General features: G+C 40.1%; 1 protein-coding gene and 1 non-coding gene across 2 annotated transcripts; both read right to left on the bottom strand.

The window, feature by feature from the left end:
- Nucleotides 1–262: 262 nt before the first annotated feature.
- LOC122437885 (olfactory receptor 2A1/2A42) lies at nt 263–1,204 on the bottom strand. The gene has a single exon (XM_043462362.1). It carries the CDS (start codon nt 1,202–1,204, stop codon nt 263–265), a length of 942 nt encoding a protein of 313 aa, XP_043318297.1.
- An 11,555-nt stretch (nt 1,205–12,759) lies between these two features.
- On the bottom strand, nt 12,760–12,865 carry LOC122439023. The gene has a single exon (XR_006268763.1). It is a non-coding gene; the product is annotated as a small nucleolar RNA U13 (small nucleolar RNA).
- Between the last annotated feature and the right edge of the window lie 239 nt (nt 12,866–13,104).

The following is a 13,104-nucleotide window of genomic DNA, read 5'->3' as shown; positions in this document are numbered from 1 at the left end:
CTTAGCAGTGGACAAAATAATTTTTTTTCCCCCTCTGGATCGTCTTAATTCACCAAGTAGTTAAATGAGAAAGTAAATATGGTTGATAGAATTAAATATAATGAATGCAGCAAAACCTAAATAATTTATGGGGAGGAAAAGACAGTGCTTTACAGAGTGTCTTGGATGACTTAGTCTTGGAGACACAGAGTGATGAGCTTTGGTAGATACTCAGTACCAAAGTTCCAAGTAAACTCTTGAGGCAGGGGGAGTGATTCCAATGTCACTCCAACAGGAAATGACTCTCCTTGAACAGTGCTCTCCTCAGGGCACCCTTGACCTCTGCATTCCTCAGGCTGTAGATCAGCGGGTTCAGCATGGGGTTGAAGAAACTGTAAAACAGGAAAAGGATCTTCTGCTGCTCCTCAGGGTGGCGGGACTTGGGGGCCATGTACATGACGATGGCACTGCCAAAGAAGAGCCCGACCACGCAGAGGTGGGAGGAGCAGGTAGAGAAGGCCTTTCCACGGCCCTCACCTGACTGGATCCTCAGGATGGCGGCCAGGATGCGCGCGTAGGAGAGCAGCACCAGGCCGAGGGGCCCAACCAAGACCAACACGGAAGCAGCAAAGATGACAACTTGGTTGAGCCTGGTGTCAGCACAGGCCAGCTTGAGGACAGACAGGATTTCACAGAAGAAGTGGTTGATTTCATGAGGCCCACAGAAGGGCAGCCTTAGGACGAGACCCACATGGACCAGGGCCAGGAGGGAGCCACATGCCCAGGAAGTCACCACCAGGCTGATGCCGACTCTCCAGCTCACAAGGACAGAATATCGGAGGGGGTGGCAGATGGCCACATACCGATCATAGGACATCACCACCAGGAGAAGACACTCGGTGTGGGCGAAACTCAAGAAGAGAAAGGTCTGTGTGATGCAGCCAGCAAAGGAGATGGGCTGGGCTGGACTCAGGAGGTTGACCAGCATCTGGGGCACCATGTTGCAGGCATAGGCCATGTCAACGGTGGCCAGGTGTGAGAGGAAGAAGTACATGGGGGTGTGCAGTCTGGAGTCCAGTGAGATGAGCCCCAGGATGACCCCGTTCCCCAGCAGGGTGAGGACATAGAACAGGGAGAAGAGCCCAAAGAGGAGCATCTGAATCCTTGGGCCAAGACAAAGTCCCAGTAGAATGAACTCTGTAACTATTGTCTGGTTTTCTCCCATTTCACTATGAAAATGATAAAATGGGATCACTTAGGACAGAATTGTTGAAAACCTCTAGACATTATTTCAAAAAATAGCATTTTTAAAGGACATGATTTTAAGCTGATGACTAGTTATATATTAAGTTTAATCATAAACCTGACATACAGTTTTACAGAAAGGGATTGTGTCACCATGATAGGCTACCTAGAGCCACTGACGCGTGATGGGAAGAAGGAATGTCCAATCAAAAGAGGAGATAAAGTAACCACGACTTAGGAATCATTCTGGAGCTGCACGTGTCAAGTTACTAAGGCACATTACTAAATTACGACAAGTTGCTAAGCTGTACATCTGTTACTAAGAGAATTTCTGGAATGTAGAAGTAATCAGTAAAGGAAGAACACCAAAGATGAGAATTAGAGCAGTCCTAGAGAGGAGATGTTAATTCCAGTTTCTCAACAAAAATATCCACTGTGCTGCCTTCAGCAAATCAACCTTTGCTCTCTAGATGTAGAGCAGTTTACATGATAACAGGAGGAACAAAAAGATAAAGAGCAACTTTTATGACAATGTGATTGTTTAAGTTGCTAAGAAGGAATCAGTGGATATGCTCCACATGAACTCTAGTGAATACCTTTATGTTACAATGAGTGATGAAATCAAACCAACCATTGGCCGTGAATGTACTGGTGCCATCATAGTTACTAATTTACCAAACAACTGTTTTGAATAACAACCTCTACAATCTGTAGGGGTTGGGTTTGGGAGTGTTGCACGGCATTTATGTATTGTGAATCTAGACCTTTTGTGCAAGGGTGTAAATGACCATAAAGTCAGGCACTCACATGTTGCTTTGAAGGCTGTGGTGGGTGTGTCTGGATGCAGGTGAAATACTTGAAGATGTAGTTTCCCATGAGCTACCTGTAACCCTACCACTCTACTCCTATTAAAAGAGAAAATCTAGGTCATAAAATAAGTGAGAAAGGCCATACCTGGAACAAGTGTGTGGTAGGCTTCAGTATTTGTGTGATGGTTTAGCACTTGCATCATGTACCATATGTGAAATTCAAAAAGACAAGACATGACAATTCATTAAAAATCAACTTGGTCCTACTTCAGCAACACAAGAATTGATATCTGCTTTACAGATAGCCAATTTTTTTTAAAAAGTAATTTAGTGAATTTGTCATTTTAGAGATGTATATAGCATTCCTTTGGTGGTTCAGTATTTGATGCTTCTGTGAACTGGTGATGTTTGTTTGTCCTAAGTCCTGGATAACAGCTTCTGCAAAATACCACATACAAATGTAACATCTTTGCTGGTGCAAACATTTAGTTAGCACCTTACTGCTAGGCAAACACAACCTGAGGCTGATCTATTGAACTTGGGCCTGCTTATTTTGGAAGAAGCAGCTTCTCCAGGATTAATGTACAGAAATGTGGTTTTGTTGACAATATCCTGGTCTAGTTGTCATTAATATAAATTGATACTAGTCATTAATACCAATGGAGACAATAATGAGATACTCCCTGAGGAACTCAGGAAAAAGAGAAATAAAACTTGTAAAGTCCACTCATGGTGAATGGAAAGAACTGGAGAAGGAAAACAAGAGAACTGTGTAGACATATAACTGGAGAATTCTAAGTGCCTCCAAAAAGCTTCACTCAAGGAGCTTTGATGCAATCTCATGGAGGAAGGGTTTCTCTGGTGGCTGTGTGTGGTAAAGAATCTGCATGCAATGCAAGAGACCTGGGTTCAGTCCCTGGGTTGGGTAGATCTCCGGGAAACAGAAATGGTAACCCACTCCAGTATTCTTGCCTCAGAAATCCCATTTTCAGAGGAGGCTGGTAAGCTACAGTCCACAGGGTGGCAAAGAGTAGGACACGACTGAGCGACTAACACTTTCACTTCACTGTTTTTCATGGAAGAAGGAAGAGAGGATCTGGCTGTGACTCAGGAATCCAAATATAACAATTGTGTGAGGTCCTTGTCTATGGAAAGACTGAGGAGTAAAGCAGGTGGTGATCCATGGACCAGTGGTTATCAGCACATCTTCAGCAGTGTCCAGGGGCATCTGGCCTGATGGGATGAGCATGCTGTCCTGCTGCAGGGCTGTGTCTACAGGTCAGACGGCTTCAGTGATCAGGGATCAATACCCTCACTGGTAAGACCTCCAGTTAAACACCTCCCCACCTCCCATCCTGATTTCCATGCTCACCAGCCAACCAGGAGGTATTCGTTTGCCTTTTTATGCAGACATTTTGACAAAAAGGATGTGCTGATAATCAAAGTTCTTGCCAATTTTTTATAATAAATAATTCCATTCAGGGTTATTTATGGTTATTTATGCCTGGAAAATCCCATGGACAGAGGAGCCTGGTAGGCTATAGTCCATGGGGTCGAGAAGAGTGGGACACGACTGAGCACTTCACTTTCACTTTTCACTTTCATGCATTGGAGAAGGAAGTGGCAACCCACTCCAGTGTTCTTGCCTGGAGAATCCCAGGGACAGAGGAGCCCAGTGGGCTGCCGTCTATGGGGTCACACAGAGTCGGACACGACTGAAGTGACTTAGCAGCAGCAGAAGCAGCAGTATGGTTATTTATGGGCCAGGTCATAGGCAGAGATAATCACATTGAAATACAACCCAGGGAAAGCTTTTCTGAGAAGTTAATCGAACTCCTGAAGGACATTCTTACTAGATCCTTCTCTAGAAACAACAAATGACTGTTTTTTTATTTTTTAATAAGTATTATCAATAAATTAGGGTCCTTCCCTGGTGGCTCAGACAGTAAAGAATCCACCTGGAATGCAGGAGACCTGGGTTTGATTCCTGAGTCAGGAAGATCCCCTGAAGAAGGGAACGGCTACCCACTCCAGTATTCTCGCCTGGAAAGTTCCATGAACAGAAGAGCCTGGTGGGCTACAGTCCATGGGGTCGCAGAGAGTCTGATGCAACTGACCAACTAACACATCAATAAATTATTAGCAAGACACAATTAAATCAACTGTACTATTAATTTCTAACACATGATGAAGGCTTATTTTTTTCAGGATTATATTAAAAATCATTGTTTTAGAACAACCTTTTAAATTTATTTGGAAAATACATAAAACATATTAAAACATTTAGCTGTGAAAATGCATCTGAATCTACCTCTTATAAAATGCGTAATCTCTTTATTAAGTCCTCTTTTATTTCCTTTTGTAACTTCCTAGTTAATTACATAAAGAAAAAAGAAACACTGCTTACAAAGTAGGAATATCTTTGAAATCTAAAGGGAGAGACAGGAGGAAGGGGGGCCTATTGAATATGTTAAAATTCTTTATGAACATTTGTCAACTGGATTGTAACACATCCCTTGTGAACAAAGAACAGGTGTATCCATTTTTGTAATTCTGGCACTTAGCAAATGTTTACTGAGTGAACAAACGAATGAATGAGACACCTGAGTGAATGAATGCCTAAATATTGAATGCTTGGACCATCCTTGAACTGGGTCTGGTACTTCAGACTTGCTTAATTTTTCTGAGCATCAGTTCAGTTCAGTCGCTTAGTTATGTCCAACTCTTTGCGATCCCATGGACTGTAGCACGCCAGCCTTCCCTGTCCATCACCAACTCCTGGAGCTTGCTCAAACTCATGTCCATAGAGTTGGTGATGCCATCCAACCATCTCATCCTCTGTCATTGAGAATAAACATACCAAATTAAGGACATTCTTCCCAAGGCCAAAAAGAATGCTGTCTGAAGTTTGGTAATAACAACTGCAGAATCTCCAAAATGTTTAAGCATTGAACACCTGAAAAACACTTCTACTTTCTTTCTTTTTTCCCTCATATTTTTATGCTGGTGGTGGTTTAGTCGCTAAGTTGTGCCCGACTCTTTATGACCCCATGGACTTCAGCCTGCCAGTCTTCTCTGTTCATCAGCTATCCAGGCAAGAATACTGAGGTGGGTTGCCATTTCTTTCTCCAGGGGATCTTCCCATCCCAAGATTGAACCTGGGTCTCCTGCATTGCAGGCAGACTCTTTACCAATTGAGCCACCATGAAAGCCCTATTTTCATTCTACATGGTATTAGAAGTCTCTTACCTGAACTCAAATGGATTAATTTACTAAAGACTATAAGAACTAAAAGAAGAGACTAAGAAAGAAATGAAATACATCCCAATTTCAAATACCAACATTCAAGCATCATTTTATGCTATAAATGATGCATCTGATATGTATGTACAAGTTAGCAATTTAAAAATTGGCAAATTGTTTGATGACTAATACATTATCCAGGATCTCTGTGGTTTCAAAGTAAATATCTAAGATTGGAATCATTTTTTTATACATGAACAAACCTGTCAGCACTAGATGGGGCCTCTGTTTCAAAAAGTAAAATTTAAGATCTGATGGGCTGACAAACTCTTTTCTAATGTTGTGGGTGTGAGTCACAGAGCATTCCTAAAAACGAAAGCTATTTTTAAACCCTCAGTTCAACTGAAGTGCTGCATGCTTACTTCCAACTTAAAAGAAATATCTGTTACAGTTAATGTACTCAATAGAACCCTTCTTTGATCCTTTTCTAGATCAAAATATTTTAGCATTCCTGTTGATATTTCTTCTTTGACCCATGTGTTATTTAGAAAGTGATTGTGTAATCCCCAAATATTTGGGGGATTTTCCAGCTAAATCTGTTAATGATTTCCATTTTAATTCCATTTTGATCTAAGAACAGACATTGTGGGATTTGTTCAGGTGCATTTTTTGGCACTTAATATGCTCTATCTTGGTGAATGTTACATGTGAGCTTGAGAAGAATGTGTATTTTGCTGTGGATGAAGTAGTCTATAGGTGTCCAGTTGCTGGATGGTGTTCAGCTATATCCTTACAGATTTTCTGTCCTCTAGATTGATCATTTATGATAGAAAGGCAAGATGGAGTAGTAATTAAAGAGCATAAATTTAAGGATCAGACATGCATTTACTACTTGTATGATTCTGAGTTCTTAACCTCTCAAGCCCTAGTATTAAAATTTTTGAAAGGAGAAAAGTGACAGTATCTATTACATGAGGTTGTTGTGAAAATTGAGGTAATACAAGTTAAATAGTTAAATGAATTAACTGAGACAAAAATTGAGCATATTTCTACTACACAGTGATTGTTTTACAATATAAGTCAATAATGTACTTTTGTGGATAATATACAGTTGAAGGATCAATAAGGCAGGTTTTGGCTTCTGACCTTCAATGTCTTTATTTGGAAAGTGCATGATTAATTTAAGAGATATTGGGGATTAAAAAGGGCTTAAAGCTGACAATTCTATTAAAAACTAAAGAGATTATCCTTTAAGTAGCAACTCTTTTGCTTTTCTGCACTTTCCTCAACCACACAACCACAGACACACACACACACACACACACACACACATTCACTTTCATTCATGTACACTCTAGATTTGGGAAAGTCTAATATTTAAAGTATTTTCTGTGTGCCTGACACTGTTCTCCAAGTTACGGGTAATGGATGAGATGTGTATGGGCTTCATAGATTATATATTGTAGTTCTATTGATGAGACATAAACATAAAGACTGAAGTAATATCAGTTTCCCTGTAATGAAAGATCACACCCTAATATATCCCAGAAAAATCTTTCTCAGTTTATGAAAATTATTCCATATATTTAACCTAAATCCAACACCCAGGATTTTCTTATTCTTTTATCTAGCATCTGGGTCCACGAAGTTAGAGCTTTCATACAGCTATTTATACACTGTATAGAATGAAATTAACCAAATTAAAATACATAATAACACTATTTGTGAACAATATATTAAAAAGTTAGCATTAATTTTTCCTCAAACTATTCCCACAGCAGAATAGTTATCAGCCCACATTTATAGAAGACTGAATTTCCTTATCTGTGCTTAAAAAGAATAGCAGTATAAAAGTGAGAGTTAGGAGTCTGGGATTAACATATACGCATTACTACATAGAAAACAGATAACCAACAAGGACCTGCTGCATAGCACAGGGAATCCTGCTCAACATTTTGTAATAATGTATATGAAAAATGAATCTAAAAAAGAATGGGTACATGTATAACTGAATCACTTTGCTATACACCTGAAACAAACACAAATTGTAAATCAACTATACCCTAATATAAAATAAAAATTAAATTAAAAAACAAAGACAAAAGACCACCTGTTTCAACATGTACAAGAGGAACTGATGGTAAAATAAAATACAGCAACTTGGTTAGCGCCCCCATTTGGACTCAAGACCTCAGAAGGGGAAAGCATCTGCAGGCTGGAGGGGGTCCTGCCCTGGGGAGCTTCTATGGGAGCTGTAGGGCCCTCACCTCTGCTCCAGATTGGAAATGGGACCAGATCCTCAGAAAAGGAGGTTTATTCTCTGATGGGCTCAACCTCGCTGTAGCTCTTGAGGGTTCACTGGAAGGGGTGGCTGTGACACGTAGCACACGCCCAGCTCCCCTGGGGAGGGGAGACAAAGCAACTCCTCTTTTCTGTTTCCCTTCTCATCCCCACAGACAGCCCCAGGGCACACCCCTGAGAAAACATCCCTGAACACTTGGCATTATTTGGATTTCATGAATCCCAGCACTGCTGTGGTTCTCAAGTCTCCAGATGGTTCAGCTGAACCGGTAAGGAAACTGAACAAATGTGACATGGAATAAGCCCCTGGCATTAAGCTCTGTCGTTCAGCTTCTCCCCAGTGTGATCTGGGTCCCTTATGTTAGCAGAGATGAGCAGAACACACCCTGAAAAAGCAGCTGATTCCAAGTAACAACTCAAGATGTGCAGATGTTGCAGAGAGCTGGTTATGGAGGCAGGGGATGGACTGGGGAGTCGAAGGAGGCAAGGTGTCCCAGGAGGGCTTATTAGACACTGCTCAGGGGAAGATATTCTAAGACACAAACCATCAAAGTAGGTCGACCACTGGAATTACTCTCTAGTCTCTGCTCTGAAGAGGTGCTGAAGAGCCTACTCCCTCAGGAGAAGGGAAAGGACTTGGGCTTTCTCTAGAAACCCTCACCTCTTCCAGGAGCGTGGAGACAACTGTTGCCTAAAGTATCCTCATGTTTATTTGTCCTTTTGTCTTATACTGGACATTCAAGGTTATGAATTTCATATCAAGCAATTGTGCAATTTACAAATGAATGAGTTTTTATAGTGTGACCCCTGACATGCTGGGAGTGAGGCATAAACTTGAGGTACATCTTTCACAGATTATCACATTTTGAGAACATGCTTACCTGTGCTCCACAGGTGTGTGTCCATTATAAGAACCATGAATTTATTTAGGGACATGATAAGTGCTCCTGATTATATAATAAAGTTGGTACATAGCAGGCAAACCATAAATATTAAGACTACTTTCTTCTTGATTTCTCCTTTCATGCCCAGGTGAACTGCAGAACATCTGAAAAATAGAAAAGTAATGTTAACTACAAAAAGTCCTGCTGAATTCCATGAAAATAATATTTCAGGACATGTCTTTCAATATTTAATGTCACATAAACATCAGTTACAAAAAGTCAATTTAGAATATAAAAACAAAAAGTTTTAAATAATAATTAGAGGTAAAAAAATTTTGGAAATACATCACTTCAAAATACAGTATTTTCTATCACATGTTAAGTTGATACAACTTTTAACCTGTGGACAGCTTCTAAAAGTGGTCAGAGTGAAATGTCAACAAATACAAGACATAAATGTATATGTGCTTAGTTGCTCAGTCATGTTAGACTCTTTGCGACCCCATAGACTGTATGTAGCTCCCCAGGCTCCTCTGTTCATGGGGATTCTCCGGGCAAGTTGTGGGTTGCCATGCCTTCCTCTAAGGGATCTTTGAAACCCAGGAATCGAACCCAGGTCTCCTGCATTGCAGGTGGATTTTTTACCGACTGAACCACCAGGGAAGCCCACATAAATATATACTAAAGAACTTATTAATAAAATAATACAATGAGATTGGTCATATCTTATTTGACATGGATATGCTCTCAAATGTTTACACTATATGCCAGCATGTAGAAATCAGGAAACCACCATTCATGAACAAGTAGTAAACTAGAAACTTGTGTAAAGAACAGTTTAGAGAAATATATCTAAACTTAGAAATATTGGTTATAAATGGATATTTTCATAAAAACGGAAACTTAAAATTAAGACAATCAGTAATGAAATATAAGATTTGGGATTTTCACAAAAATTAAAATTTCTAAACGTCTTTTAGGAACATAAAGATAAATATCTACAGCTCAAAATTGTCTATATTCTGTTAAAATTAAACTGTAGTAACTATCTTTATAGTGTTTACTGTTTAAAGAGAGTAAAAATGATATAAGTGTACGATAGAACTCAGCAGACAGACAACACAGTCAGTATTAGATGAAATGAAAACATTTACATTATTTGTTAGCATTGGGCATTGATTTCATTAGACATTTATAATTTTATAACTTGATTTATAAAGTTTATAAATTTATAATTTGATGCCTACAATAAATATACTGCTAGCATTTGATTTTAGAGTTCACTTGAACACAATACAGATAAAGATCAGCATAAAATGGGTGGATTCCATCACCTTTCAAAGTAAATCTGTAAAAGAGCAGGAAATAAATTGTGAAAACTACCCAAGACACCAGTGAATGTATCTTCGGGACTACAACAGAAACGGATGGCAAAGAATGAAAATGACAATGCTCCGAAATGTATTTCTTAGGTAATTATGAATAAAAAGGACAGAATTTGTTTGAGATCCTTAACAACAGAGAAGGAAGAGGCAGAATTTATTAAGACTATAGGTTTCTGGTTTTGTTTTTTAATGTCAGCTGCTAGTGTTACCTTAGGCCTTCCCCAATGGCTCAGATGGTAAATAATCCACCTGAAATATGGGAGGCCTGGGTTGGGAAGATCCCCTGGAGGAGGGCATGGCAACCCACTCCAGTATTCTTACCTAGAGAATCCCCACGGGTAGAGCCTGGTGGGCTGCAGTCCGTGGGGTCGCAGAGAGTTGGACACGACTGAGTGACTAAGTACAGCCCAGCACAGCACTCCCCTTACGTGAGACAGCTCCGTAGAAGGCGTGGGAGTTTCTTCCTTATGCATAATTGTCTCTGGGGTGTAACTGCCAACACGTGGCTGCATCCCCCAGCCTCTTTACAGACACAGACACTGCCTTTGGTAGATCTGGGTGAGCCCTACTCTGCCACTCACTAACCATGGGATCCCTGAGGGCTGCTTAACTTCTCTGTGCCTTGATTCTTTTCACGTATAAATTGAATGTAGTAGTAAAACCTTCCTCTGGCAATTGTTGTGAAGATTAGATTGATATTAATGGCTGTGTCCTCATAGAACAGTCCTTGATATGGAATAAGCACTCCATAAATGCAAGCTATTAATACTTGTGATGCAACAGCAGCACAGACTTAGAGATCTGGGATGCTTTGCAAATAAATGATATTTTAATCCTTTATAAACAGACTATCAAAACGCTTTTTTTCTTAGGGAGGACAATTCATGCAGAATATCTTATGTCTTAATTCTCCACACATTATGCCATTCATAGTTCTTAGATATGTATTCGTATTCTTAATTTGGTGGTTACTTTTGAACTTCTATTATGTGCAAGGCTCAGGAATTAAATTTATTCAATTCTCAAGATAATCGACTTTATTTTGTTTTCATGTAAAAGAAAAAACCCTACATTCTAGAAAAATAGCAGAAAGTCATACAGTTAGAGATCTGGGAGGAATTTATAGATCATCTGGTCCAACATTTAATCTTACAGTGGAAAACTGATGTCCGCAACAATTAAGTGATTTTCCGAAAGGCACACCATGACCTGGTAGAATTGGGATAAGAAGCTAGATGTCCTGGCTCTGAGTCAGGCCTCTGAGGACTAAACCAGACTATGCTCGATGATGCACCTTGTTCCCTGGCCTAAAAGGGTTACTCAAATTAAAAACAAACAACAGAGAACAAGCAAAAAATAAAACAAATGAACTAAACCAAAGTGAGCCAGAGCTCTCATCAAAGTTCATCAAGAAAGCAAGGCACTGTAATCCAGGATAAAGCAGCACAACCATAACATCCTGTGAGATCATATTCTAACTCTTCTTTCACTTTCCTCCCTCTTCCTCCTAAGAACCATAGATTTAACAAAGCTTCTCTATATCATAAATATTCAAAGTGTTTTGTAGATCACCACCATCAGCAAGATAGGAAAAGTTGTCAGAAATGCAATCTCTTCCCATCGCATTAACACCTGCTGAATCAGAACCAGTATTCAAGATCTTCAGACTTCTTGTCAAGGAATATACGTCAAGGCTGTATATTTAACTTATATGCAGGGTACATCATACAAAATGCTGGGCTGGATGAAGCACAAGCTCGAATCAAAATTGCTGGGAGAAATATGAGTAACCTCAGATATGCAGATGGCACCAACCTTATGGCAGAAAGCAAAGAGGAACTAAAGCGCCTCTTGATGAAGTTGAAAGAAGAGAGTGAAAAAGCTGGCTTAAGACTCAGTTTTCAAATAACTAAGTCCATGGCATCCAGTCCCATCACTTCATGGCAAATACATGGGGGAACAATGGAAACAGTGACAGACTTTATATTCTTGGGTTCCAAGAATATACCAAATCTTGGTGTATGGTGACTACAGCCATGAAATTAAAAGAGGTTTTCTCCTTGGAAGAAAAGCTATGACAAACCTATACACCATATTCAAAAACAGAGACATTACTTTGCTGGAAGAGGTCTGTCTAGTCAAAGTTATGGTTTTTCCAGTCGTCATGTACTGATGTAAGAGTTCAACCATTAAGAAGGCTGAGCACCAAAGAACTGATGCTTTTGAACTGTGGTGTTGGAGAAGATTCTTGAGAGTCCCTTTGACTGCAAGGAGTTCCAACCAGTCAATTCCAAACGAAATCAACCATGGATATTCATTGGAAGGACTGATGCTGAAGCTGAAGCTCCAATACTTTGGCCATCTGATGCGAAGAACTGCCTCATTTGAAAAGACACTGATGCTGGGAAAGACTGAAGGCAGGAGAAGGGGACGACAGAGGATGAGATGGTTGGATGGCATCACCGACTCAATGGACATGAGTTTGAGCAAACTCTGGGAGATGGTGAAGGACAAGGAAGCCTGGTGTGGGTGTGATGCACTCCACGGGGTCACAAAGAGTTGGACATGACTGAGCCACTGAACAACAACAGATGACTTGCATCAACATTGACACCAGAGAAGCACAAGTCTATACCACCTAGCAGTGAACAGTTGTCCTATAGGTCAGTAGTTGGCAGTGCCCATGTGACATACCAAGGACACAGTGGGATCCAATTTCTAGTGGCTTCTGAACTTGTTTCCACCCCAGCTTCCCATCCCTATCACCTGCGGTAGTTACAGCCCCTAATTCTTCACCATATCACACAAGACACAGAAGGGTTAACACATTCTACGTATCTACTCTGCTAGTACAAGCACCATCCTGGTTTAGCTATTTGGCATGCTCTTTTTGTTTTGTTTTTTTTTCTTTCACGTCAGACAGGTAATGTGCCGATGTCGTAACAAGGTTTGTGAGGGAGGCACATGTCACGCAGCAGCGTGAACACCCAATCATCATGCTCATTAACTACAAAAGGATCTGGCATGCTCTTTTTGAAAGGCACATAACCTCTGTTCTACATGATAGAAAGGAATATACATAGCTCTTTTTAAATTAGGCATCTTAATATATGGGCAATAGCTCAGAATCACTGGCAAATGGAATATAATTATTAATATTCTTCCCATGAGAAACTTTTGCAAGAACAGAGTGAATATGGAACTAAAATTGTTTAATGGTTAGTAAGATGTCTAACTTTGAAAGATTAATGGTTGCCA

The sequence above is a fragment of the Cervus canadensis genome, chromosome 3 (genome assembly GCF_019320065.1).
Source record: "Cervus canadensis isolate Bull #8, Minnesota chromosome 3, ASM1932006v1, whole genome shotgun sequence".
Lineage (NCBI taxonomy): Eukaryota > Metazoa > Chordata > Mammalia > Artiodactyla > Cervidae > Cervus > Cervus canadensis.
This window is presented reverse-complemented; position numbering and strand designations above follow the sequence as displayed.